The 24,707-nt window shown below is 38.7% G+C and overlaps 6 protein-coding genes across 6 annotated transcripts; 3 read left to right on the top strand and 3 right to left on the bottom strand.

The window, feature by feature from the left end:
* Window positions 1-536: 536 nt before the first annotated feature.
* PFICI_15063 (uncharacterized protein) lies at window positions 537-2,459 on the top strand (the record flags this gene model as incomplete). Its single annotated transcript, XM_007843644.1, has 5 exons — window positions 537-741; window positions 789-1,987; window positions 2,041-2,065; window positions 2,120-2,247; window positions 2,295-2,459. The coding sequence occupies 5 exons, from the start codon at window positions 537-539 to the stop codon at window positions 2,457-2,459; spliced, it is 1,722 nt and encodes a 573-aa protein (XP_007841835.1).
* A 547-nt stretch (window positions 2,460-3,006) lies between these two features.
* Window positions 3,007-4,152, bottom strand: PFICI_15062 (uncharacterized protein; the record flags this gene model as incomplete). Its single annotated transcript, XM_007843643.1, has 1 exon — window positions 3,007-4,152. One exon carries the CDS (start codon window positions 4,150-4,152, stop codon window positions 3,007-3,009), a length of 1,146 nt encoding a protein of 381 aa, XP_007841834.1.
* A 1,473-nt stretch (window positions 4,153-5,625) lies between these two features.
* Window positions 5,626-7,236, bottom strand: PFICI_15061 (uncharacterized protein; the record flags this gene model as incomplete). Its single annotated transcript, XM_007843642.1, has 2 exons — window positions 5,626-7,126; window positions 7,187-7,236. 2 exons carry the CDS (start codon window positions 7,234-7,236, stop codon window positions 5,626-5,628), a joined length of 1,551 nt encoding a protein of 516 aa, XP_007841833.1.
* Window positions 7,237-7,774: 538 nt separating this feature from the next.
* PFICI_15060 (uncharacterized protein) lies at window positions 7,775-8,776 on the bottom strand (the record flags this gene model as incomplete). The annotated part of the gene is made up of 3 exons (XM_007843641.1): window positions 7,775-7,962; window positions 8,036-8,601; window positions 8,667-8,776. The coding sequence occupies 3 exons, from the start codon at window positions 8,774-8,776 to the stop codon at window positions 7,775-7,777; spliced, it is 864 nt and encodes a 287-aa protein (XP_007841832.1).
* Window positions 8,777-9,776: 1,000 nt separating this feature from the next.
* On the top strand, window positions 9,777-10,961 carry PFICI_15059 (uncharacterized protein; the record flags this gene model as incomplete). Its single annotated transcript, XM_007843640.1, has 1 exon — window positions 9,777-10,961. One exon carries the CDS (start codon window positions 9,777-9,779, stop codon window positions 10,959-10,961), a length of 1,185 nt encoding a protein of 394 aa, XP_007841831.1.
* Window positions 10,962-12,093: 1,132 nt separating this feature from the next.
* On the top strand, window positions 12,094-13,257 carry PFICI_15058 (uncharacterized protein; the record flags this gene model as incomplete). The annotated part of the gene is made up of 2 exons (XM_007843639.1): window positions 12,094-12,386; window positions 12,450-13,257. The coding sequence occupies 2 exons, from the start codon at window positions 12,094-12,096 to the stop codon at window positions 13,255-13,257; spliced, it is 1,101 nt and encodes a 366-aa protein (XP_007841830.1).
* Window positions 13,258-24,707: the final 11,450 nt, after the last annotated feature.

Here is a 24,707-nt window from a genome sequence, read left to right as displayed (position 1 = left end):
ATTTCCTCCACGCCTCCCCGCACGAGACCCTGGACTTTCGAGCACCATGCTCGTCCAACCGCTCGAACCATTTCCTTCCAAAACCTCCAGCTTTTTGACACTGCAATGTCTGACAGCAAAGACGTAGCCATGCTCCAACAAAAGGACCAATGCGCACCAATGAGCGCTGGGTGATTTTTCGTATCAACCTCTATTTACCCAGCACCCTGGACCGGCATGGTAGCTGTCAGATTTGCCCCATGCAATACAAGGTCCAAATGAATGATATTGTTCTCCAAGATCATGTGCAGGCGAAGTGGAAATTATGTACTTTGCGTCTGGAAAAATTGTAAGCGACCACTCTGATTCTTTTATAATCAGACCTACCTCGCAACAACTGTCTCAGGTTCCATCATCTCAAATCCAGCGACATTTCCTTCGATATTTCTCGCACACTCGGCCAAACCAGTCCTTGTATTGATCAGCCATTGTGTGTGATTTGCCTAGACCCGAAAGTCCCATTCACTTCTCGCGAGCTCGAGAGATCAAACTTTGCAATGGGTGCTGCCGATGGCGGTGCCGCCGTCTACGATGCCGCATTGAAGCGACGCCAGGATCTCATGGGCGCATCTGGCCCGAAGGCATTAGTCAAAAACTTCAAGGTGTTTCGGATCGCAGCATTTGCTTGTATAGGCGGTGTTTTGTATGGCTATAATCAAGGAATGTTCTCTGGTGTTCTCGCCATGCCTTCATTCCAAACACGTATGAGTTTCCAGCGCCGTGATATGGATATGAACTGATAATGTCAGACATGGGCGAATACGACCCCATCGATCCCAATGCTGATCAGACAAAGAAAGGCTGGCTCACTGCCATCTTGGAACTGGGGGCCTGGATCGGTGCAATCCTGTCTGGCTTTGCTGCCGAAGTTCTTTCCAGGAAATACGGCATCCTGGTTGCAACGACAGTATTCATGATTGGTGTCGTTATTCAAGCCACCGCTCAAAGTGGAGGCGCCAATGTCATCCTTGGTGGACGTTTTGTTACCGGTATTGGAGTTGGAAGTCTGGCCACAATCGTGCCAATCTACAACTCTGAAGTGGCACCACCAGAAGTTCGGGGCGCTCTAGTCGCTCTCCAGCAGCTTGCAATCACCTTTGGAATTATGGTCAGTTTCTGGATAGACTATGGGACAAACTTTATCGGCGGCGTCAAGTTGGGGTCGCAAAAGGATGCTTCCTGGATTGTGCCAATTTGCCTTCAACTCGGTCCTGCCGTAGTGTTGTTTCTAGGCATGCTTTTTATGCCGTTCTCGCCCCGATGGCTAGTCCACCATGATCGAGAAGTCGAAGCTCGCAAGATCTTGGCCAACCTACGTGGGCTTCCAGCCGACCATGAACTCGTAGAGCTGGAGTTTCTCGAGATCAAGGCTCAGTCCTTGTTTGAAAAACGGACCGTCGCCGAACATTTTCCCCATCTCCGTCAACAAACAGCCTGGAACACCTTCAAGCTACAGTTTGTAGCGATCAAATCCTTGTTTCAGACCAAACCCATGTTCAAAAGAGTCATTGTCGCCACAGTTACCATGACCTTCCAGCAATGGACTGGAATCAATGCGGTTCTTTACTACGCGCCCTCCATCTTCAAACAGCTGGGCATGAGTGATACTACCACTGGGTTGTTGGCGACGGGTGTTGTGGGAATCTTGATGTTTCTATTCACTATACCAGCCGTCTTGTATATCGACCGTGTAGGCAGAAAGCCTGTCCTTTCGATTGGAGCCATTGGAATGGCCCTCTGTCATTTTATTATTGCCGTTATTGTTGCCAAGAACTCAACACAATGGGCAACACAAGAAGCTGCAGGTTGGGCAGCTGTCGTCATGGTCTGGCTGTTTGTTATTCACTTTGGTTATTCGTGGGGACCGTGTGCATGGATCTTGGTCGCAGAGATCTGGCCATTGAGCACTCGACCCTATGGCACAGCCCTGGGAGCATCTAGCAATTGGGTAAGTAGTCATTGTCAGCGATGTGTTATCTTTGCCTAACGTGATGTTTACAGATGAATAATTTTATTGTCGGTCAAGGTATATTCAAAGTCCCCCGATCAACATGTAGGCCACAGGACTAACCTCATATAGTGACCCCTGATATGTTGCAAAGCATTGGATACGGCACATATGTTCTGTTTGGTATTTTGACCTCGCTGGGTGCTGCATTCATTTGGTTCTTTGTCCCCGAGACCAAGCGGTTGACACTAGAAGAAATGGTACGTTTTCAAGCTGCTTTCTTTTGACCTGTGGCTGACTGTACTAGGATGTCATTTTTGGATCCGAGGGGACAGCTGCTGCTGATTTTGAACGCATGGAGGAGATCAATCGTGAGATAGGCTTGACCGCGATTCTTCAGGGTATGGCTGGCGAGCATAGTCACCCCACAGATGAGAAGAACGTGGCAGTTGAAGAGGAGGGCAAAGAGTGATTGAGATCATGAGTTTGTGGCATCACTGCAAAGTGTCCGGCTGCCAACGCCCAAAGTTTGCTGTTCTTAATCGAAAATTTTCGTTAGTTCTATGTATCAGACTGGGTAAACTATTCCTACAGATAAGTACGTTTACAATTTATTTGTGTCGGCTTGTAAGAAAAGGACTATATTTGAAAATGATAGACATAGCTTGCTCGGGATGGTTGAGCTGTGTGTCAGTGCTTATACAACTCTATGGTTGTGCAATTGAAGATGTTTTCAATGTTTCCAATCAGTCGTAAAGATGCAATTCACATAGCTCCAACTCGGTTATCCCTTGCAAGTAATAGGTAGCACTAACGGACTGAGACGATAGAATGCACGAGGTATCAGATAATGCAAACAAGCGATTGATCAGGGGCCTGCTTTCGACCAAAGAGATTTATGACGCAGCACGGTGTGTGGGTGAAACATGAGACGCATTATCGACAATCTCGTAGTCAGTGTTGTTCAAGGTGCAACTTTTGGGGCTAAGTTTCTATTCGTGGTCGTCGCCATCTATTTGCTATTGTGTAACACCAAAATATTGATGCAGAGATGTCGTTGAACCCAATGACCGAGCGTCACGCTCGCTCGACAGGGAGCTGTTTGAAGGTCCCTCGGCATTATTCTTCGAGCTCGTCCAATCTCTCCTTGGTCGTGGCTCCGTATTGAATTCTGTTTCGCGCAGCACCCTCGAACTATTCGAAGCTACTCCAAACTGACCGCTGCCGCCTGTTGACTTGTTATTCATGGTTTGCCCCTCAAGGTCGAATCTAGCGCGTCTTTGATGAGTGCTTTGCAATGTATCCAGCATAATGGACTCTGGGACGATGGTGGTGGTGCCGTTACCATTGCTATTGCTATTGGAGAAGGAAAAGCTCCCTTGCGAAGATGTACGAGTCAACTCGACCAAGCGATTGAGGATGCTGAGCTCCATCTTGAGCTTGATGCTGTATACCAATGGCTTGTAGCCAGTCTGGAGGTCATAGTAGTCGGAAAATTCCAGCGCAAGCACACTGATATCGAGGATGATGACGACAATATTGACGAAAATAAGGTGACCTAGTACCCGGCGTGCACCTCGTTTGCCGCGAATGTCCCGTGTGACGCGCAATAGCTTGACGGTCTCCCACACATAGAGCCCTGAAATAATGCACTCCTGAATGAAGAAGACAGTCAACTGAATCTTCTCATAGATGGAGTAGGGCCTGAAAAAAGGTTCCGGGTTGCTCGAGTTGGATCCGAAAACTAGCACGGTAACGGGAACGTGCATGGCAATGGCGTCGAATATGATCATATATAGGACGGCCCGGCGTATCCTATCGTCGGAGAGCACGAGGTGCAGCCTCGAATACAGGACAATAGATTGTCCAGTGACCATGCACACCCATCCGATGCAGATCAAAGCCGAGTACAAGGCAGCATTCGAGATGAGGTGGAGATGCTCGAGCAAGTAGCCTATCGTATTGACTGCGATGCCCCATGCCGCCACAATGAGACTCCAGAAATATAGGCCTTTTCTCCTCCTAAATGTCCCCAGAATCATGTAGTTGAGTTCCAATACATTGTAGAGGGCGATGCTCCCAAAGACTAGAATTGGGATGGAAAGTCCAATATCGGCAAACGTCTCTTGGCTGGCGGGTATCTGCTTGCCCACCTCCACTACCATAGTGTCGATTCGGTATTGGCTGGTGGTGTCGTCGGAGCGGCTCGAAACAGTCGCTTTTTATGCTCCCCTTCTTCTTCCCTTCTTTTAAGATGCTAGCACCAAAGAAAGGCGTGAAGGGCCTATCGCCTCAGGGTATTCAAAGACCGCGAAATGTCGAAACATGGTCTCAAAAGCCAGCAGGCATGATAATGCCGAAAAGATGACAACGAATTTACAGGTATCCTCTCATCCAAAGGAAAGAAATAGATTTAAGTAAAATCAAAGGGGAGGAGAAAAGGCCTCCGCGTGCTTGCGGTCCAGAAACTAACCGTTGTGAATTGACGCACACTGGCTTGGTTGGGCGTGGTAATGACGCCGTCAAACTCTAAAGTAACTGCCCAAGCCGACCAAGCCTGCTAAAAGAGGCGGTCGAAGTGCTATTTGGCAGTCACCTTGTTATTTCCGCCCGGCACGTCGGGATCTACGCTGTGTCATTGGGTTCGCATGTCAACGGCCCATCCGCCAAGGTGGTGAGGATGACCTGTCATGACAGCAGGCCTTTTAAGGTTTTGCCGCTTTCGCCACGCTAAAAAGTCTTGTATGTGCCCTAGGTTTCTTCTGGCGAGGGTGGGCAATGAGTGTGGAATGCCTGAATGCAAGGCACAAGTAAATCTCCGATCAATGCCCACAGGGCTATTCGTTGAGATGGTAATATCCCACATCTGTGTGCATGGTTCTCAATCGAGGAACAGATGGTGTGTTTTCAAGACTTGATGATTAGGTCCAGAAAGAGCATCCAAGGATTACGTTACAGTACAGCTGGATGCTTTGATAATCATGGGCTCTACGGTGTAGCCGATTGACCTGCACCCAAGGAAGCGGTGGAAATTCTGGGGGCAGGCCAAAAACATTCATTACTCGTGGTTGCGTGGGTTCCGCGGAACACATTGTAGGCACAAATGTATCACTATATTCCCCGTGGGGCCGCCCTGTTGCGGCGCTTGATGAACGATCGTATCCGGGATGCCTTGAATGCCGCCGCGGCAGGGGTCTTCAGGCCTGAATAACAATGGTCGAGTCATGATACTTGCATGGCTAATCCCGAGCCATACACCACCACAATGCCACGCGAGCAATCATGGGAGGCCATGCATCCTTGTTGCTTTCTGGGCAGTGAAGAAACTCAGCCGAGTGCCACTTGCTTGCAGCAATAGTTTCGCTGGATAAATTCTAGCATTCGACGTTGGTAAATTTGATCTTGTACTGAAAAGGCTCTTTTGGGGCATATTAGAGTTGGCTAACCTGGAAGCCTATTGGCAATCTGACTGCGGAAGAATGTTTCCTACGCCCTTTTCTCGCTTGTCGTCACCCGCACGGCTAGCTGGTGAGAACTCGAGAACTAGTTTCTACCAGAGCCTATTAGATTGAATCGAGAGTGGAATATCACCTAGGTAGACTGATACGTTTGCTGGTTTTATTCACTCCATCAAGCAACTATCTGCCTCGTAGCACAACCTGGTCCACGTGCGTCTGCGCAGTGACGGTTGGCCACGGAATGAATTCCCTTCGAGTCCACACCACTCCCTCTAGGGTGCGCATGGCATAGCTAGCGAGCCTTCCCCAGACTTCGCGTCCGTCCGCGTTCTTTTGACACACCAAAGTGGGACTTGAGCCAAAGTCATTTGATCTGCTCTCCTCGGACGGCAGCGCATTCCAAGGCACTTGGCCAATTGGCTGGTCACGCCGGTCGAGGACTATGTCGTGTTCAATCTCGACAAGTTTTCTACATACCGGGTACATTTGCTCCGCCTCCCACATGTTTTCTCTCGAAGAACCACAATCACGAAGCCACCACAGTCCCTTCAGGCGTGTTCGCAGGTCGCGGCATCTCATCACCGAGAAGACCACAAAGGGCAGGAATCCCGCCTCAAATGTGAATCGTGGCCTTGCACGGGACGTCGGGTCGTGCATCAGCTTGTTGCTGTGTGCCACGGCAAGGTCTATGGCATCCCTCAAGTCGTCAATATAATCATCATAAAAGACTTCATGCTTCTCGAATGCCGCGAGAGCCCACAAGCGCGAGATCCTGTATCTCGACATGACATTGCTACAAGCCATGTCTCGGTGTTCAGATAGATCTAGAGTCTTGGCCAATTCCATGTACCTGACGTGCCAGTCGTCAATTGTTTGTTGCAGATTGAGCTGATACCTTAGAAGGTCTGGGTGGACTGGATCCGAGACATGCTCCCCGTAGCGGTATGGGTCGCCTTGGCGTATGAATCGTGATGCGCGGCAAACGATAGCATCCATGTAGTATTGCGCTTCAGCAAAAGTTGCAAACTTTGGAGGTATTGGGGCGTCTAGTCCGCTTAGTGTGGGAAACTGGTTGTTCGGGCCGCCAAAGAATAGAGGAAAGATGCTCAGACGTCGAAATATCGGCGACAAGTGCTCCATGGTCCAGGGATAAGCCAGACCTATTCGCTCCAGTATAACGATCCCGTGTGCAATGTGCTGCATTGCGGCGGCGCGATTGTTCTGCAGAATCTCGATACAAACAAACAAGACGCAAACAAGTAGAATGAGTGGCTCATTGTCTAGCCTTCGCAGGTTTTCTATGGCAGAATTGTAGTGCTGAAGCGCAAAGGCATTGGACTGTAGCTGCTTGGTAACCTTGCCCTTGTAGTGAAAGTCTTCATATAGTGAACTGATGGCCACTAGCGAGTGTCGCACGGCGGGTTCGAAATTGCTGAATTGAAGCACGAGATGGGTCCAGAAATACGAGTCTAGAGGCCCAGCCAAAGACGGCGCCGCAGTGTCGCAAAACAGTTGCAAAGCTCGACCTTCGATAGGTTTGTCAATCGATTGGAAGAGACTGCTTGGGCGATACCATGTGAGCCCGGCTTGTGGTTCTGCAGCGTAGCCGTCGCACTTGCGGCCTGTGCTCGTGCATCGGTAGCAAGCTGGCTTGCCTTCGTCGCACTTGACCTTGCGTAATCTGAATATTGATCAGTTCATTCAGCTTGTGCCTTGTGGGCCGTCACTGATGTAGACATACTTGCAAGTAAGACAGCCTGTTCTGACCTTGCGTGAACCTTTTCTAGCCATCGTGGATGAGAATGAGGGACACTACCATAAACAATCCGATATTGGAGAACTGCTAGACGACGCATGTGTCAGAGTGTTCTGGAGCTTTGGCTTTCTACAATCATTCGTGCTTTCTTGAACGTCGGAGTATTGAAATAAGAATGAATCTTTGTACAATGATGAGCATACCAGCACTTGCTCCGAAGGATTTACTGTGCCACTGGCCAGCAAAATGCCGAGGCACTAGCCATAAGAGGCGCCGGTGTGTTATTTTTGGCGATATGCAAACTAAGACCGTGGCCGTGCTAGTGAGCCAACTCCAGTGTGGTAATCTTTATAAGTTTAGTGCTATGATATTCAAATTGACTTGAGAACATGTGAAACACAGTCAAGACTCGTAGACCTTTGGTCTTTTGAGATGATTGGAAGGCTCTTCAATATCTGCTAATACCCAGTAGTTGTTTTCACAATGGATTTGGAGGGCTGTATTTGTTGACTTCTTCCACTTTTTTTTTTTCCCCCTCCCAAACAAATCTATCCAAAGTTCATGTGCCACATTTCAATGAATGCCTGAGAATAATCCAATCGGATGAACCAGACGCGATGAGTAGTCAGCCGCGCCATACCGGAGGTCCTGGAATTGTGTAGTTCTACTGATGGTCAGAGATGTTCCATAGTGCTTGGCATACGAACAAACCTCGGTTCTCTTCATTTCGTCTGTGTAAATGTTGATATTGATACTCGGATCTGCTTGCCTATTAGTACTACTCCTTATCTTGATGCAGAGGCCCAAGGCGATTGAAACCATGATTGAACATACCATCAGCTCGATATGCTCCAGGAAAGCGGACAAGATGGTCTTGGCTAGGAAAGGAACTTCCGGTGCCCGTGATATTCAAATGGGCACATTCCGGGTAGAACTGGGGTTTGTTCTCAATGTGAAGACTCAAAATCTCGTGCCTCACAATGTATAAACCAGGCTTGATAGTTCTTGGTATAATCACTGGCCAGAGGTCCGGTGACCCGTCCCAATTTTGAAAAGCTTTTTGATACCAAATGCCTTCTGGAACAGATCCGTTGAGCAGCCCGGCTTCTGCAATTTTGAAGAATTCAAGTTTGTTAGGATCTGCCTTTTCGCAACCTCCAAATGCATCGCAGGCAGCCAACCAAACCGTCATGGGGCCGACAGGGTGAAGCCAGTACCAGTACACTGCCGTCAAATTCTCGCCTGCTCTTATAGGGATATATGATATTGCCGTTGTACCAGGCGTGTTGCAAGCCAATCCCGAGTCATTGACATGAAAAATGGGATCAATACTGTCCCATCTGCGCTGCACCATCCACGGCTGACCAACTTGCTCATCTGATCGCTCATTCGGATCGAATCTACAGTTTATATTAGAACGAAGAAATCGAAATGATCAGTGTTGTGCAGCAGTGATTCGCCATACCCTCTGTACCATGTTTCACCCACGGTATAATTTGCGAGACCACCATGCGAGACTGCAGCCTGTATGAATATACTGCAGAGCAAAACCAAATATGCAACAGATATCGCCATTTTGTTACGATGCAGTTTGCGTTGATCGGATTTGGATGCAAGGAGTGAAGCCAAGCAAGAATTCCGTTTAAGCGGAGGAAAGACAAATGCCAAGTGAAAGGACGAAGATAGCTTCCAGCCTCTGCGAATCATGATATCCCAACCTCAAAGACTGTATTCACCAGAGTGCTTCCTATGCAAGATCCCACTAGGATAACCTGTCATGACATTTCGCTGAAAATGGCAAGTGGAATACATTAAGCCACCGGCTATTTCATCCTGGAACACCCGGCAATACAAAGCCACAAAGTCTTGGAGGGCAGGTACACCCAATCGCATACCTGGGAAATTTTGAGAGATTGAACCTAGCAAGTATAGCACACCTCAATACGCCACCCAAGCACGCGGCAAGTTGATGATAATCCTCCGGCCCTACGAGTCATGACCGAGGATTGCACACAAACACGCGATAACCTTCAGTCACACCTTGGTTTTCACGTGCAGGGGATATCCATATTTGGTCATTCCCCGCACAACCACAAAGGGCGACGGTGACTGATTATACCCGACCGATCTGGATCTGGAAAGTGGCCTCCAGCTTTGACCGCAATAGCGAATACAATCTTCCACAGATATTACATGGTCGCGGTTTCAGCCGTTTAGCCATGATCATCTGTCATCTGGATGCAGAGCGAATCGCATTTTTATTGGTTGCTATACACGCTCCATTCAATGAAGAAGATGGCCGACATCCGTCAGATTGGGTTTGTTCTAACAATGGCATGCACATGGAATTCTCGGCAAATTATTCTTGTCGACTTATATGTAGACGGCGCATCGCCAAGAGACATTTTGCCATGTTCCGATAGTCCGATCAGGCACCGCCAGCTTGGCAGAGTTGAAGCCATTTGTGGATCTAGTATAAGTAGTATCATTGCAGTCAAGTATCACGATTGAAACAACTCGGGCTATATCCCTAGCATTCATCTCGCAGACTTCAAGTCATTCAGAATTGGTCATCATGGCGAAGCGCTTCACGACTGCCTTGCTTATGGGCGTATCCGTCCTGGCATATCCTGCCGAGCTTGTTGAACGCCAAAACTCCACATGCTCAGTCTCGGACAATTATCCTGCGGTCAGTGTCAGCAAGCTACCTGATCCTTTCACGTTTGCCAGTGGGACCAAGGTGGCATCCAAAGCAGATTTCACTTGTCGCCAACAAGAGATCAGCAAGATACTCCAACAGTACGAGCTCGGTGACTTTCCCCCACCACCAGACAAGGTTGAAGCATCCCTATCCGGGACCACCATGAGTGTCAAGATCACTGTTGGATCAAAGTCAGTCACTATTAGTGCCGCGATAAAAGCTCCGAGCACAAAGCCAGGCCCAGCAATCATTACCGTTGGAGGTGCTTCAATTCCGATTCCCGGTACAGTAGGCACAGTGGCTTTTGGCAACGACAACTTTGCCGCCCAGACCAGCGGCAGTTCTCGTGGCCAGGGCGCCTTTTATACTCTTTTTGGAGCATCTCACTCGGCTGGAGCTTTGACTGCCTGGGCTTGGGGTGTCGGTCGCATCATTGACGGTCTCGAACAGCTTGGATCTGACAAGACCGGCATTGACCCGAAGCGTCTGGGTGTGACTGGATGCTCTCGCAACGGCAAAGGTGCATTCGTTGTAGGCGCACTCAATGACAGAATCGCCTTGACACTCCCTCAGGAATCTGGCTCAGGCGGTGCTGCATGCTGGCGCATCTCCGATAGTGAGCACAGCAAAGGCAAGAATATTCAGACGGCTGGGGAAATTGTCGGAGAGAATGTTTGGTTCAGCCAGCGATTCAACTCATACACGAGCAAGACCAATACCGTTCCCGAAGACCACCACATGCTTGCTGGTCTTGTTGCACCTCGAGGACTATTTGTCATGGAGAACGACATTGACTGGCTTGGTCCAGTCTCGACCACAGCTTGCATGAAGGCCGGACGTCTAATTTACAAAGCCTTGGGCGCACCAGATGCAATGGGCTTTGATTTGACCGGAGGCCACTCTCATTGTCAATTCCCATCGGCATCTCAGGCTAGCTTGACGGGATACATCAATGCATTCCTGCTCGGCACTGGCTCTCCCCCATCCAATATCGAGAAGAGTTCGGCCAGTGTGACAATGACTGACTGGGTCGATTGGACTCCACCAACATTGTCGTAAAACGTGGGTACCTGATGGTCTGGTGTGTCAGCAGCATCTACCAAATGGATGGTAAAGAGTTGCAATAGCGAAATCAGAATTTCAAGACCATCTTGCTTGCATGCTCCAAAGACCCATGCTTTTAGGTGTGGATATCCCAACCAACTGCTCATTCAATGGCTCGAAAGAATATGGTGTAATATTGATCAAGGTATAAAATGAAAGCGATCTTTACATTGGATAGTCAAATACGCTCGCATCAAGAAATCATTTATACGCGACGCTTCGATGAGATTTCATGTGACTGCCACCAGCAGCGACTCTGCTGCTTGTCTTATTCTTTGTGTCGCACCTGTTATCCCATAATATGTTGACCTTGAAGCAAGCAAATCAAGATCATCCAGAAAATGTGGTCACTGTACCCAATTTTGCATGGCGTATTATTGAATCGTTTTGTTCATTATATTGGAGATGGCGAAAATCATTAATGTTTGCACATCTCTTGGGGTTTCTAGCAGTGAAAATGTCCCCTGAGGATGTCTGCAGCTTCCTGTCAGCAAGAAGTACATGCTCAACTTTCTGTTGCATCTCGTACACCCCGGTTTATGCCCACTTGTCCCGCCATAGGCAGCCCTTTTGTCCGTGATGGGTCTTTTGTTCCATTTGATATTCTTATGAGACAAATAAAAACCTGTCCCCCTTATCCTTGTCCCGTTGTAACTTTGTCGAGCATGACGCAACGGTAAGCTGCCCTTTTCTAGAAAGTCGGCTGTATCTTCCTTGATAAAGCTCTGCTGCGTCTGGTTGTGCTAGGGTGGAATTCCAAGGAGACTAAAATCTCATAGAATGGATCCATGACGGATGCGAATCCTTGCTGCATAACGCCATCAGCTATCTCGTTCTAAATTTAAGATTGATTGCCAAATGCGGTCAGCAAACAAAACACAACACCCGTTCATCAGATCATTGAATCCACCCTCGCTGGCTGGCCTGCAAACCAAGGACGCTAAATGAACTCTTACCTTCCCCTCTTAAAGCTCACGCCGCCATATCGGCTGTTCACAAGATCAAAGATACTCGCAAATAACATTGACTTTGAATTCCAACGGCTTTGGAAAAATTTTCCTCTTCACATATCTCGACCTTTTTGATAATGAGCTCTCCATTCAAAGTTATAGTCGTTGGCGGCGGTCCCGTCGGACTCATTACGGCGCATGCACTTTCACGTGCCCAAATTGATTTCACAGTATTAGAGGCAAGACCTCAAATTGTGGAGGAGGCGGGTGCAGCACTGATTATATCGGCGACCGGTCTCCGAGTGCTAGGGCAACTCGGACTGCTCAACGCATTGGATCTTGCTGGCTGCGACTTGACTCGCTGGACCCGCATTGATCACGACAGAAACGATCTGGGAGACGTGCTGACGCTGCAATTCACGAAGGAGAAGTAAGTCAGGAAACATTGAAACTTTTCAAAGAGACCATGTTGCGTATACTGACACAAACTTAGCCATGGTCGATATCCATTCTTGATCGCTCGTGATGCTCTGACCAAGGTCTTGTATGAGAGTTTATCACCGGCAGACCAAGCTCGAATCTTGCCGAGCATGAAAGTCTGCGAGGTACAAACTAGTGATACAGGCGTGGTGGTAAAATGCACCAACGGGACCACGGTGGAAGGCAATATCCTTATCGGTGCAGATGGCGCACACAGCATAGTTCGAGAAAGTGTGCGAAACCTGGCCCTCCAAAAAAACGATGCCTTTGAGAACGTTGATCATCGTGTGAATAGCGACAACCCGTTCCTCACAACTTATCGCTGCATGTGGCTGAGATTCCCAACAACGTCTGATATGATACCCGGCCGTGTCTTGGAGACACATGGTCCGCGTTTTGCGATTCAGCAATTCTGTTCTGTCAAAGAGGGCTTTACAGCCATGTATGAGCTTTTTGATGAACCGACACGCAAGCGTTCACGATACACCAAAGCCGATGCTCAGGCATTCATTAGCAGATGGGGCCATATCCCAGCTGGGGCGGGCGGCACGGTGCAAGATTTATACCAGGCAAGCACCAGCCATGGTGTCGTTGACTTGGAGGAGGGGGTCTTGGAGCACTGGAGCTGGGATCGCATCGTCCTTGTGGGTGATGCTGCGCACAAATTTACCCCGAGCATCGGACAGGGCGCCAACAATGGTATTATTGACGTTGTGGTACTTATGAACCAATTGACAAAAGTATTGAAGGAGTCTCAGAGCCAAGACCCAGCAAAGCTTCTAATTACGGATGAGCTTACGTCCGCATTTAAGCATTACTAAGCGGCAAGACACGAAGGGACAACATCCGGTTGTTAGCGCTCTTCACAAGCCACCGCGACATCTTTGTGGAATACTTGGACCCTGAAACTGTTTGACCAATATATTTTTCCAACCCAAACTTTTCAGAAGTATATATTATCCAAGCTCGCTCTTCTTATTGCTGAGTCGCCAATATTAGATTATATTCAAGGTGAAGAACATATGGTGGGGAAGATACCATGGACTAAGCCGATGCCGATGGTGTCAGCTATATTGCATAAATAAATATAAGTATTTAAATATTAAAATATATTATTACCATTATATAATAATAATTAAAAAGCATAATCGTAATCGTTTAAAAATAATTATAAATTAAAATTTATATATTTATAAAAAATAATATATATTATAATATAAAATATATATTATTATTATATTATAATAAGCAAAAATGCATATTTATAATTATTAAAGAATAATTACGAATTTAAAGTTATTATTACGAACATGCATTAATGTTTTAAGGTATAATTAGTGGATTATAAATTTAGGCATAAGGAAGCGTTTATATAATTCGTAGAATTAGGCCGTGGAGGGTAGTTATAGGGCTATATAACTGATTTATTAAAGCTTAAGGAAAAAATAACTAATTACGGAGGAATAACTACCTTTTATACCTATAAAATCAACCAATAAGAATATTCTGGAATATATTACTAATAAATTGGATTTATAATCAAGTTAATTAATAATAAGGTTGATTTATAATCGAAGAAACTATCGAAATTTATGGATTTCTATGGTATGGGTTACCCTGTAACCTAGGGCTATTATGGCCAGTTGCATTAGCTATATTTAGTGGGGCTGGATCTAGTGGAACGTTTTACTGGATTCTAGTGGGTTTTAGTGGCCATAATAGCCATAATAGTTAATTATAATAACTTATTAATTATATAGCATTATAAATAATAGCTATAAATAGTGCTATATTAACTATAGGTTAGTATAGGGTAAATTTTATTAATTTCCTATATATTATTAGTTAACGATATTTCGATAGGTTTTATAATTATTATAACGATATAATATGCGTTATAAAGCTAATTTTATATATTATACGATATTATATTAATATCCGTATAATATTCTTTTTGTTAAATAATATTAGTTAAGTTTAATAATTTGATAAATTTTTAAAATTTATCTTTAGGAAGTGGCTTTATAAGGCTATTTATTAGTATATCGTTAGTTAAAATATATTCGATTCGAATATTTTTATTTTTAACTTTTTGCCGTATATAAAAATACCGTATAGCAATATATTTAGTACGTTAGTGATATTCCGGATTATATATTAAATTTATAGCTTTTATATTATTTTTTTTAATTAATACGGTATTTGTATTAATTCCGATTTTTATAAAAAGATTTTTTAATTATATTGCTTTACGGGTAGCCTGCTCTAGCCCGTTGAATTTTGCTTTAGTGGTTAATAAAGAAACCGTAGATTGCCGTTTCGATTTTTAATTTATCGGTCCGTCACTAAGCATTCCCAGCGTTAAGGTTAAGCCATTGCCATCTCCACAAAAGTGAGAATTACTATATTTGTTTTAGTATTTCTAATTTTTATATAATAAAACCGTTATATCCTTTACCTTTGCCTTTATTATTACTATTATAATATAAAAAGCGTTAAATTAAAATTAATTTTTTTATAATTTAATAAAAATTAATAGGTAATATATAATAATAATAATAATAATTTTTTTAGCGTAATATTAATAATTCCTTTAGCGCTATGCTAATAATTCCTTTAACGCAATAGCAATAGCTTTTTTAATATAATTAATTAATATTAATAGCTTTTTTAATATAATAATAATAGCTTTTTTAGCGTAATAGCAGTAGCTTTTTTAATATAATTAATTAATATTAATAGCTTTTTTAATATAATAATAATAGCTTTTTTAATGCAATAGCGGTGGTTCCTTTAGCGTAATAATAATAGCTTTTTTAATTATAATAGCGGTGGTTTTTTTAGCGTAATAATAATAGCTTTTTTAGCGCAATAAATATAATTCCTTTAGCGTAATAGTAATAATTCTTTTAATATAATTATAATAGTTTTTTTAATACGATAGCGGTAATTCTTTTAGCGTAATTATAATAGCTTTTTTAATATTATAGCGGTTAATTTTTTTTAGCATAATAATAATAGCTTTTTTAATATAATAGCGGTAGTCCTTTTAGCGTAATAGTAATAACTCTTTTAGCGTAATAAATATAATTTTTTTAGCGTAATAGTAATTTTTTTAATATAATTATAATAGCTTTTTTAGTGCGATAACGGTAATTTTTTTAGCGTAATAGCAATAGCTTATTTAACGTAATAAATATAGCTTTTTTAATATAATATTAATATTTTTTATATTATTATAGCTATAACCGGTAGTATTATTATAATAATTATTTTTTTAAGTAAAGCGCTATTCCGATAGCGTAGCTAGCCGTTATTAGCGCCGGTAATTTAGCCGAAAAAGAATTTTATATAATTTATCGCTATCCGTTAAAATATTTATATATTATATTTTAATTTTTCCTTTTAAAGCAGGATCGCATTTGTTAATGCGATTAACGATATCGTATTAAAACCGCGATTAATTTTAAATTATTAGCGGTATTTATTCGCTTATTATACGATTTAGCAAAAAAAATTATATTTTTAGCTTTTAGCGGCTTATAATAATTATTCGCAATATTATAATATGCTAATACCTATCGTAATTATGCGATTATTTGCTAAAATAATAGGCTATTAGCTATAACGCCCGAAAAATAAGAATAATAATTATATTTTTTTTCGATTTATTTAAGCTTTCCCCCCCCGATTAGCCCGTATCCGTATATATTAATTAATACTTTTGCAATTAAAAGATTATAGCTAATTAATTACCTAATAATAATAAATAAAAAACGAAAACCTTTAAGATATTATTAGCCTTTTAAATATACGCGATTTTATTTATAATTAATTATTTATAGTATACGATAATATTAGTTTTTTCGTTAATACTAATTGCGCCGAAAATCGAGTTTTATTGCCTTTCCCGAATTAAAAGCTTTTAGATTACGCCGCTCGCTTTTTTATATGCTATTCCCGTAAAATAAATTCGCGCTTTTACGCGCGTTTTATTATTAGCTAGTAATTCGAATATTAGCGCTATTAATTTCCGGAGCAACGATATAATATTGCTAATAGCTAATTATATATTAAATTACTCGAAAGCGTAAATTTATTCCTTATTAAAATTATTCGCTAGCAAATAATTTTATTATTAATATATATTAATTTTAATTTCGATAACCGTTATCGCTTTATATTTAATCCTTATAGCGACCGCGCTAATATTTAGCTTATTTTAAAAGGCTATATAAGATTTTTTATAGAATGGTTTCCTATTATTTTCGATATTAGCGATAATAAAATAAATTTAAATTAAAACGTAAATTAAAATAACGATTAAAACGATATAAATTAATTATAATAAAAATATATAAGCAATAGTAATAATATATAATAGAATAAAAATAGTAATAGTAAATATAAAATAATATAGCTATAATTAATATTTTTATAATTAATAGCAATTATATTACGCAAAACTGCATATTTATTTATAAATTTTATTTTTAATAATAATAATTGCATTTAAATTACTTAAGCATACGTAAAGCCTAATTAAATGCTATTTTACCGTAAATAATAAATATTATAGCGGTATTACCTGCTAAAACGATTATATTAGGATTATTATATTAGGGCTATTGCTTATTTCGGATATATTAAAATATTGCTTATTATATAAAATAGTAGGTAACGGCAAAAATGCAAATAATTAGCTATAAGTAGCGGGAGTAGCCGTACCGGCAGTTATTCCCGTTATTTTTTTTTGCTAGCGCTTACCGCTTTACCGCTTTTTTTAAATTATTGCTATTCTTCTTTATTATTGCTATTCCTCCCTTATTATTACTATTTTATATTTTATTAAAATAATTAAACTAAAATAAAATAACCTTATTAAAAGTATCGCAGCGTAATTGCTTTTCTTAATTTATTAAATAATTATATTTATATTATTGCTTTTCGGTTTATATTATATTATATATTTATTTACGCACCTGCCTTTTATTAAAATAACCAGTGTTATTGCTTTTTTATTATTACGTAACGTCTGTATTTAGCTTATTTCGTATATTGCCGAAATGGCTTTTTGCGATCGCGCCTTAAATGTCCGGACCGTAAATATATGCATATTAGCGTTAATTATATTATTAGCAAAAATTATATATTAATATATTTTTAATAATAATAAATTAGCATCAAGAATCTATAGGATATTTTCGGTTTATTAAATCTCGGCTTATATATTTTTAGCGATAAATTTAGCGATTTATAACGCTATTACCGACGAGTTATCTTATTTTTTTATTACGACCGTATATTATAATTTAAAGCTAAAGCACTAGTTATATTTATAGCATTATTATATAAAAACACTAGAATTATTAACGAGGCCTTTAATTATTTATCGAACCCGGACCCCGCTAACCTATTTATAAATCGCGCGTTATTTGCCTTTTTAGGAAATAATAGTATATTATACCGGCGGTAATAGTTTTTAAAGGTTAATAATTTGGATATAATATTTTATTATTTATTTTTACCTAAATAAATTTTTTCGATATTAGCTCCTATTCGACCGGCTATTAGCGCTTTTGCTATTAGCGCTTTTGCTATTATTAATACCTTTTTTTATAATGCTAATAATATTCGAAGACCTTTTTTTAATAAAAATGCAAATGCTATACCCTGTAAACCGGCATTTTTTGTTAATATTTTTAGCTATAATATTAATAATATTTAAAAACCTCCTTTTAATAAAAATATAAATGCTATACCTTATAAGCCGGTATTTTTTGCTAATGCCTTTAGGCCTAATATTAATATATATATTATACCCCGAGGACCTAAATCTTTTGCTATTAGTTTAGCCTTTAGCTTACGCTAAAATTTAGTATATTTAAACGAAAATAATAAAGTAATCCCGTAATTTTAAATACGTAATAGCAGTAATTTAAGCAATAGTATCCGATTTAGCGGTTATTTTAGCACTTTTAATAGCGGAAGGCGCTAAAACCCGCGTATTAAACGTAATATTAATTTTTCGTCCGGTGTTACCGATAGCATAATTTTATTTATAGGTAATAGCCGCTATAAATAAAAATTATTTTTGCGCTAATTATAATTTTAACGCTTTAACCGGCTATTTATTATATTATTATTGCTTTCGCTTTAGCCGGCTATATAATAAAATTTGCCTTCGCTTTCGCCGTTATTACCGCCTTTTAATGCTAATGCTAATAATAATATTAACGCTTTACGCATTAGACGTAATAGTAATATTTGCTAAATTTTTTTTAAGGCCGGTATATTTGCGTATACCCGATTAATTTTTATCGGTTAATCGCGCCCGTAGCTCCGTTATTTAGTAATAAGCGGTATTATTATTATTATAAATAATATAGGTAATAATACTAATAATAATCGCGTTAGCGTTATTATTATTATTAACGCGATTAGCCGCCTAGCTTTTAGGATTAGCGTATTTAGCTAAAGTAGTTTTTAGGATTATTATATATATAATATTAGCTATTTAACCTAAATCCTACCGGTATTACGCTAAATAGCTAATAGTAATGCTAACGCTATTCGATAGGAAGATATTATATATATAGCTGCTTTTAATAATTTAAGCTTTGCTAATATTTATACCGAATTAGCCCGATTATTATTGCTTTTTGCTAGCTAACGCTTTTTTTGCCGCTTTATCCGTATATTATATAATTAAAGCGGATAAAGGCAAATTTTTATATTATGCTTTTGGCTATGCTATATAAATGTAATAATAATATCCTAATATTATATTTTTAATAGTAATATTTTTTTTTATTTGTTATATTTGCTATTTAATAGCATTAGCTTTTTTTTATGCTTTTTAAAAGCGGATGTTTTTTTTTGCGTTAATATTTATTTTATTTTATTATTATTTAAAGCAGTGTTTTCTTTTTTTAATTATATTATAAAAGGTAATAGCAATTATATAATACTGCTGCTTAAAGCAAAATTATTTAATTATATATTTAATATTCCCGCTATAGGCAATAATTATAAAATAAATAATATAATATTATAAGTAATAACCTAATTTAATTTATAATAAATATAATAATAATAATATTAATAATAGCATTATTAACCTTTTTTTTTAATATTATTATATTTTAGTGGCTAATGCGCTATAGCCTATTGCCCCGCGCTATCCCGTCTTTTAAAACTAGTGTTTTTATTTATATCGTTAGCCTATATATCCGTAATTTTCCCTTTTTACTACTACCTATATTTTTCTTTCTAAAAATATACTTATTTTTAAAATATTTTTTTTACGCGCCGCTTACGCAATTCCTATAAATTACTATTTTAATAGCCGGCGATAGCATCGACGCGCTTTTAAAACCCTAAAAGGTATATATTTATTTGCATTCGCTATTATAAATAAGGATATATTAATGCTAATAGCAATAGGCATAGATTTTTAACCTTTAGGATATATTAGGTTTTCCTTATTTTAAAATCTTTTCCTACGACGATATTTGCCAGGCCCGTAACCGCGTTTCTTTATTATTTAACGAAAATCGGATATATACCGTTTACGATTCGGATTGATTATTTTATTATTATTAATAGTAAATATAAATTTCGGCTAATTTTTTACTATATTTTATTACTAAAAAAATTAAAACCTTATAGCAAAAATTTGCTATTAGTAATCCGACCCGCGATACGATTTTTTATATTTAATATTAGTTTTTAAAGCGTTAACGCGCTAATCCCGCTAGCTATATAAAGCTATTGCCGCCTTTTATCGATAGTTTTTTATATACGATCGGTTTAAATATTTCGATTATTTTTTTTATATAAAAAATTCTATAAGCAAAGGTAAAGGCAGAGGCGGAAGCGGAAATTATAAATTTAAATATATAATTAGCCTTAATTTTTATCGCCTATATTAATATTAGCGATGCTACCGCCTTTTAGCCTAACCTAAGCATATTATTATAAGCCGCTAATGCCTTTATTACGCGTAGCCGTAATATATTTTTAGTTAATAAAAAATTACCTTTAATAGCTATTTATCGCCGCCGCGAGCGCCGTTAGCAGCAAAAGCGATATTACCGCACTCGCAATTCGCAGCCCGCTATTTTTTTTTCGGCCCGTTATTTGGCTATAATGCTAATTTTTTTATAAATTTATCTCGCTATTTAAATAAAAGCCCAAATCCGTTTATTAATCGTCGCCAACCCTATAGCTAAGCTATACGCTCCGTTTTTAGCCGTAATATGCCTTTAGCAGTAAATTTATTTGCGCTTAATACATTAATTTTTATTAGCTAATCCCGGCCGTAATTATATTATTTTTAAATTAATATAATTAGTGGCCTTAATAGCAATAATAAAATAAATTAAAATAAGCAAATAATAGTAATTGCTATTATTAGCTTTAATAGCAAAGTTAATATACGCGTTAATATATATAATATAAATAATTTATATAATTAGCAAATTTTCGAGCAGGCCTATATTACGCTTATTTTTGCTGCTAAAAGAGGATTAGCAAATTATAATGCTATTGCTATCTCTTTTGCTAAAATTATTTTAGCGCTTAAATTTTAAAATTTAGATTATTTTGCTTTTCGCGCAAAAATTATCCGATTCTCCCTTTTACCTTTTATTTTGCGTTTTTAGCGCTGGTTATTAATATTAGTTTATTAGGCTATTAGTGCAATATAATAAATATAGCTTATAAATAGTATATAATATCGGAATAAATTTTGCTATTAATATATAAAATAATTATTTGCTAATATGTTATAATATATATCCTTTAAAGTCCGGTAAACCTATTTTTTAAATAAGTGCAAGTTTAATTATAATTATTATTATTGCTATTATTTTTGCCACTATTTTTATATTAATTATATTGCTAATTTTGGAAATATAATAATTATTATTTATATAATGCCTCGGCCGCATAGAAGACCGAAAAAGGTTTTTTTTAGAGGCCGAACGTTAATTTCGCAATTAAGAATTTAGTAGACGATATCGTTAAAAATAATAAAACGCTGCTTTTAGCGGTAATTAATCGTAATCGAGTGCTAATAGGATTTTTTAAAGCTAATAGTCTATTATAACGATAAATAAACTATTATAAAAATAGCAGCTATTGCGCTGGAAATAATATTAGCCTATACCTCCGAATATTTTAGCGTATATTACCGATCCTATTATTAGCCTGGCGCTTTATCCGATATTGTATATTCTATTAACGCCTGCCTTTATACCTATATCGAACGTTTTTTTTCCTCTTTTGCCTTTGCCTATAACCTAAAACCGAGATGCTATATAACCGCTATCGCTTATTATACTGCCTTTCTACGAGTTTTATATATATTATTATTAGAATATTGCGGGCGAATTATATACGGAAAGCAATATTTATAAAAATAAAGCAATTAATCGGCAAAAATACCTTTTATTATCGCGGATTATCGAAAATAGCTACGAAAAACTAAAGGCAATAGCATAAATAATTAATAATATAATAATTGCAAATGCGATTAAAAATATTAATATAATACTTATTTAAAAGATTAATAAATATTTGCGTATATTAGCTTTTAATAAAATTAACCGCTATAACTAAAATATGGATGCTGCTGCTATTATAATGCAATAATTACAATTGCCTTTAGTAAAAAAAGGGCTTATGCTATTGCCATTATCTAGAATTTAACCAAAATAAATTATAATTAACTCGTTTTTCCAAAGGATATCGTTAAATATTAGCAACTAATTACCTTTATAAAACCAATAATAAAATATTATATTACTAGGTTTTATATTTTCGCATATATCCGGCTAATTTATTAACTAATTTTTGCCTTTCGGTCCGAATAATTCTTTGCTATCCGATAGCGCAAATTAATTTTTAACGCTGCCTTTAGCCCTTACGGTATTTTCGTTATTTTTTATTTAAAATTTAGCGTATTCGGCACAAATACTAACTAATATAGTGCTATTAATGCCTATACCTTTAAAATAGCCGCAAAAAAGCTAAAAAGAGTTGCTATTGCTATTACTAATGTATGCTTTTTTTATTAAATTACTAAAAGGCATGCTTAGTTGCTTAATTAATTAATATTAAGAATTACGACTATTAATTAACTATTACGAGCTTTATAATAATATACGTATAAGCTTAATTTGCTATTGCCTTTAAAATGTTATAGCTGCTTTATAAGGGCGTAATATACCGAAAGCATAATATAATCTAAAGATTTAAAAAATAATCGACGAAATTTTAGCCCAGGCATTTAATCTGCGTTTATAAAACGCTATTAATACTAATTTTTAAGGCAATAGCAATAATAATAGCAATAGCAATAGCAATGGCTTTATATAAGAGGTTTTTATAAGCAATGGTCCGCCTTTGCCTAATATATTAAATTTATAGCGATTTAGATTGCGTAAATGGCCTATAAAGCTTAATTATTAATAAGCTTTTAAAGGCAGCGCACTTAGAGGCGTCCTACTAAAATTATATTTATTAATATTTTATAACTAAACCACTGCTATTGCTTAGCCGTTTTAGATTTTATACGATATCGATAATATATTAGGAATTACTAATTTTTTTGTTATTGCCCGGCAAAGTTTGCGTTGGTTTTTTATAATATACCTATAGTGGAATATTATTTTTAGTATTTATTTAAGTATATTTGTGCTAGCGCCGATTATAAATGCCGATTAAATACCGCAATTATAGCTAATGCATAAAATTCCGTATTACGCTATTATAGAGATTTAAGGTTGGAATTTTATATTTTTATATATTTTTTTCCTTAGATTATATAGGCACTAAATTCGGTTTATTTTAGTAAATTTACCTTTGGATAAATTGGAATAAGATATATATAATTTAGATGGTGAATATCCCGGGGTGCTTAGCACTATTAATAATAGAACTGCTATTGCCACTATTACTGCTATTACCAATAGACTTTTTATTTATCGCCGTAATAATAAGGCTAGCTTAGAAGCTATATTGCTTTTTAGTAAGCAAATTCGCCTTTAGGTTAATAGTGTTTTTTTTCCGTTATTACGTATAGCAATTGCTATGCAATCTAATACTACGGATATAAATATATTATAGCATTTTCCCTAATTATACGATACTATATTATATAAAGCGTAAGCTGGCAAGGAAAAGGCTGCCACTGCTATTAGTAATATTTAATAAATTATTAGGTATTTGCTATAATTTTATTATTTAAAGCATTTAGCAAAATATATCTAATTTATAATTGCTATTAAAAAGCGATTTTAAATCTTTTAAGATTTTATATTATTAATTAATACAAAAAATACTAAATTTAAGTTTATAATAAATTAAAATAGCGGTATTATTAGCTATATTAATTCGATTTTCCCTACGGTAATTTAACGATTTTATAATTAATAGTATAATGCTTTTAATAAACGATATTATAATAAAACCGATATTTAGGTTAATATTGGCAAACAAGCTATTTCTGCGTATTCGATTTTGCTTATTTTATAGCTATTACCTTTAAATACTATAGCCGAAATATATTTTTAAAAAAAGTATTATTTGCAATAAATCTAATAAAACTATCGCTAATAATTAAAGGCTTATTAATAAGACGCAGTTGCCTTATAATTAATAGACTAATATACCTATCCTCCCAGTCCGAAGGAACCCTACGTCGAGCTCGTCCGTTTTGTATAAGCACTTTTGGCTCCACTAAAAAGACCGGGGGTAGAGTTCGTTCCGGTCGGGGACGTAAAGTTCGTTCGATGCCAATCCCGCCAGAACTTTACGAAGACGGACCCGATCGGGGAGCAAAAACTTAATGTTTGGGCCTCCCGATCAGCGCGGTTCCAACGGTCTACTTTTTATCGCGATCCGACGGGCGCCGCAGCCGCTGCGGCCGTCTCGTCGCCGGCGAGGCCGTCCCCGCGCCCGCGGGCAGCTGGCCGGGGTCCGCCAGCTGGCAGCAGCTGCAAGGGGCGGGGCCACAGCCTGGGGAATTCCACGCGTTCCCGTTAAGTTCGTTCGATTGCCAGACGGACTTGACCTGACTTGACTATCCCCATCCCAACAGGAGGCCATACCCACTTCGTCGGACCAGACTACTACCACCACCACCACGACGTCCCTCCCGGCCGCGGGCCAGAGCAGGGTCGAACAGACGAGAGAGGAAAAAATGGGCCTAGGGTTAGGGTTAGGGTTAGGGTTAGGGTTAGGGTTAGGGTTAGGGTTAGGGTTA

This window comes from Pestalotiopsis fici, assembly GCF_000516985.1.
Source record: "Pestalotiopsis fici W106-1 unplaced genomic scaffold PFICI_Scf_15, whole genome shotgun sequence".
Taxonomy (NCBI): domain Eukaryota; kingdom Fungi; phylum Ascomycota; class Sordariomycetes; order Amphisphaeriales; family Sporocadaceae; genus Pestalotiopsis; species Pestalotiopsis fici.
This window is presented reverse-complemented; position numbering and strand designations above follow the sequence as displayed.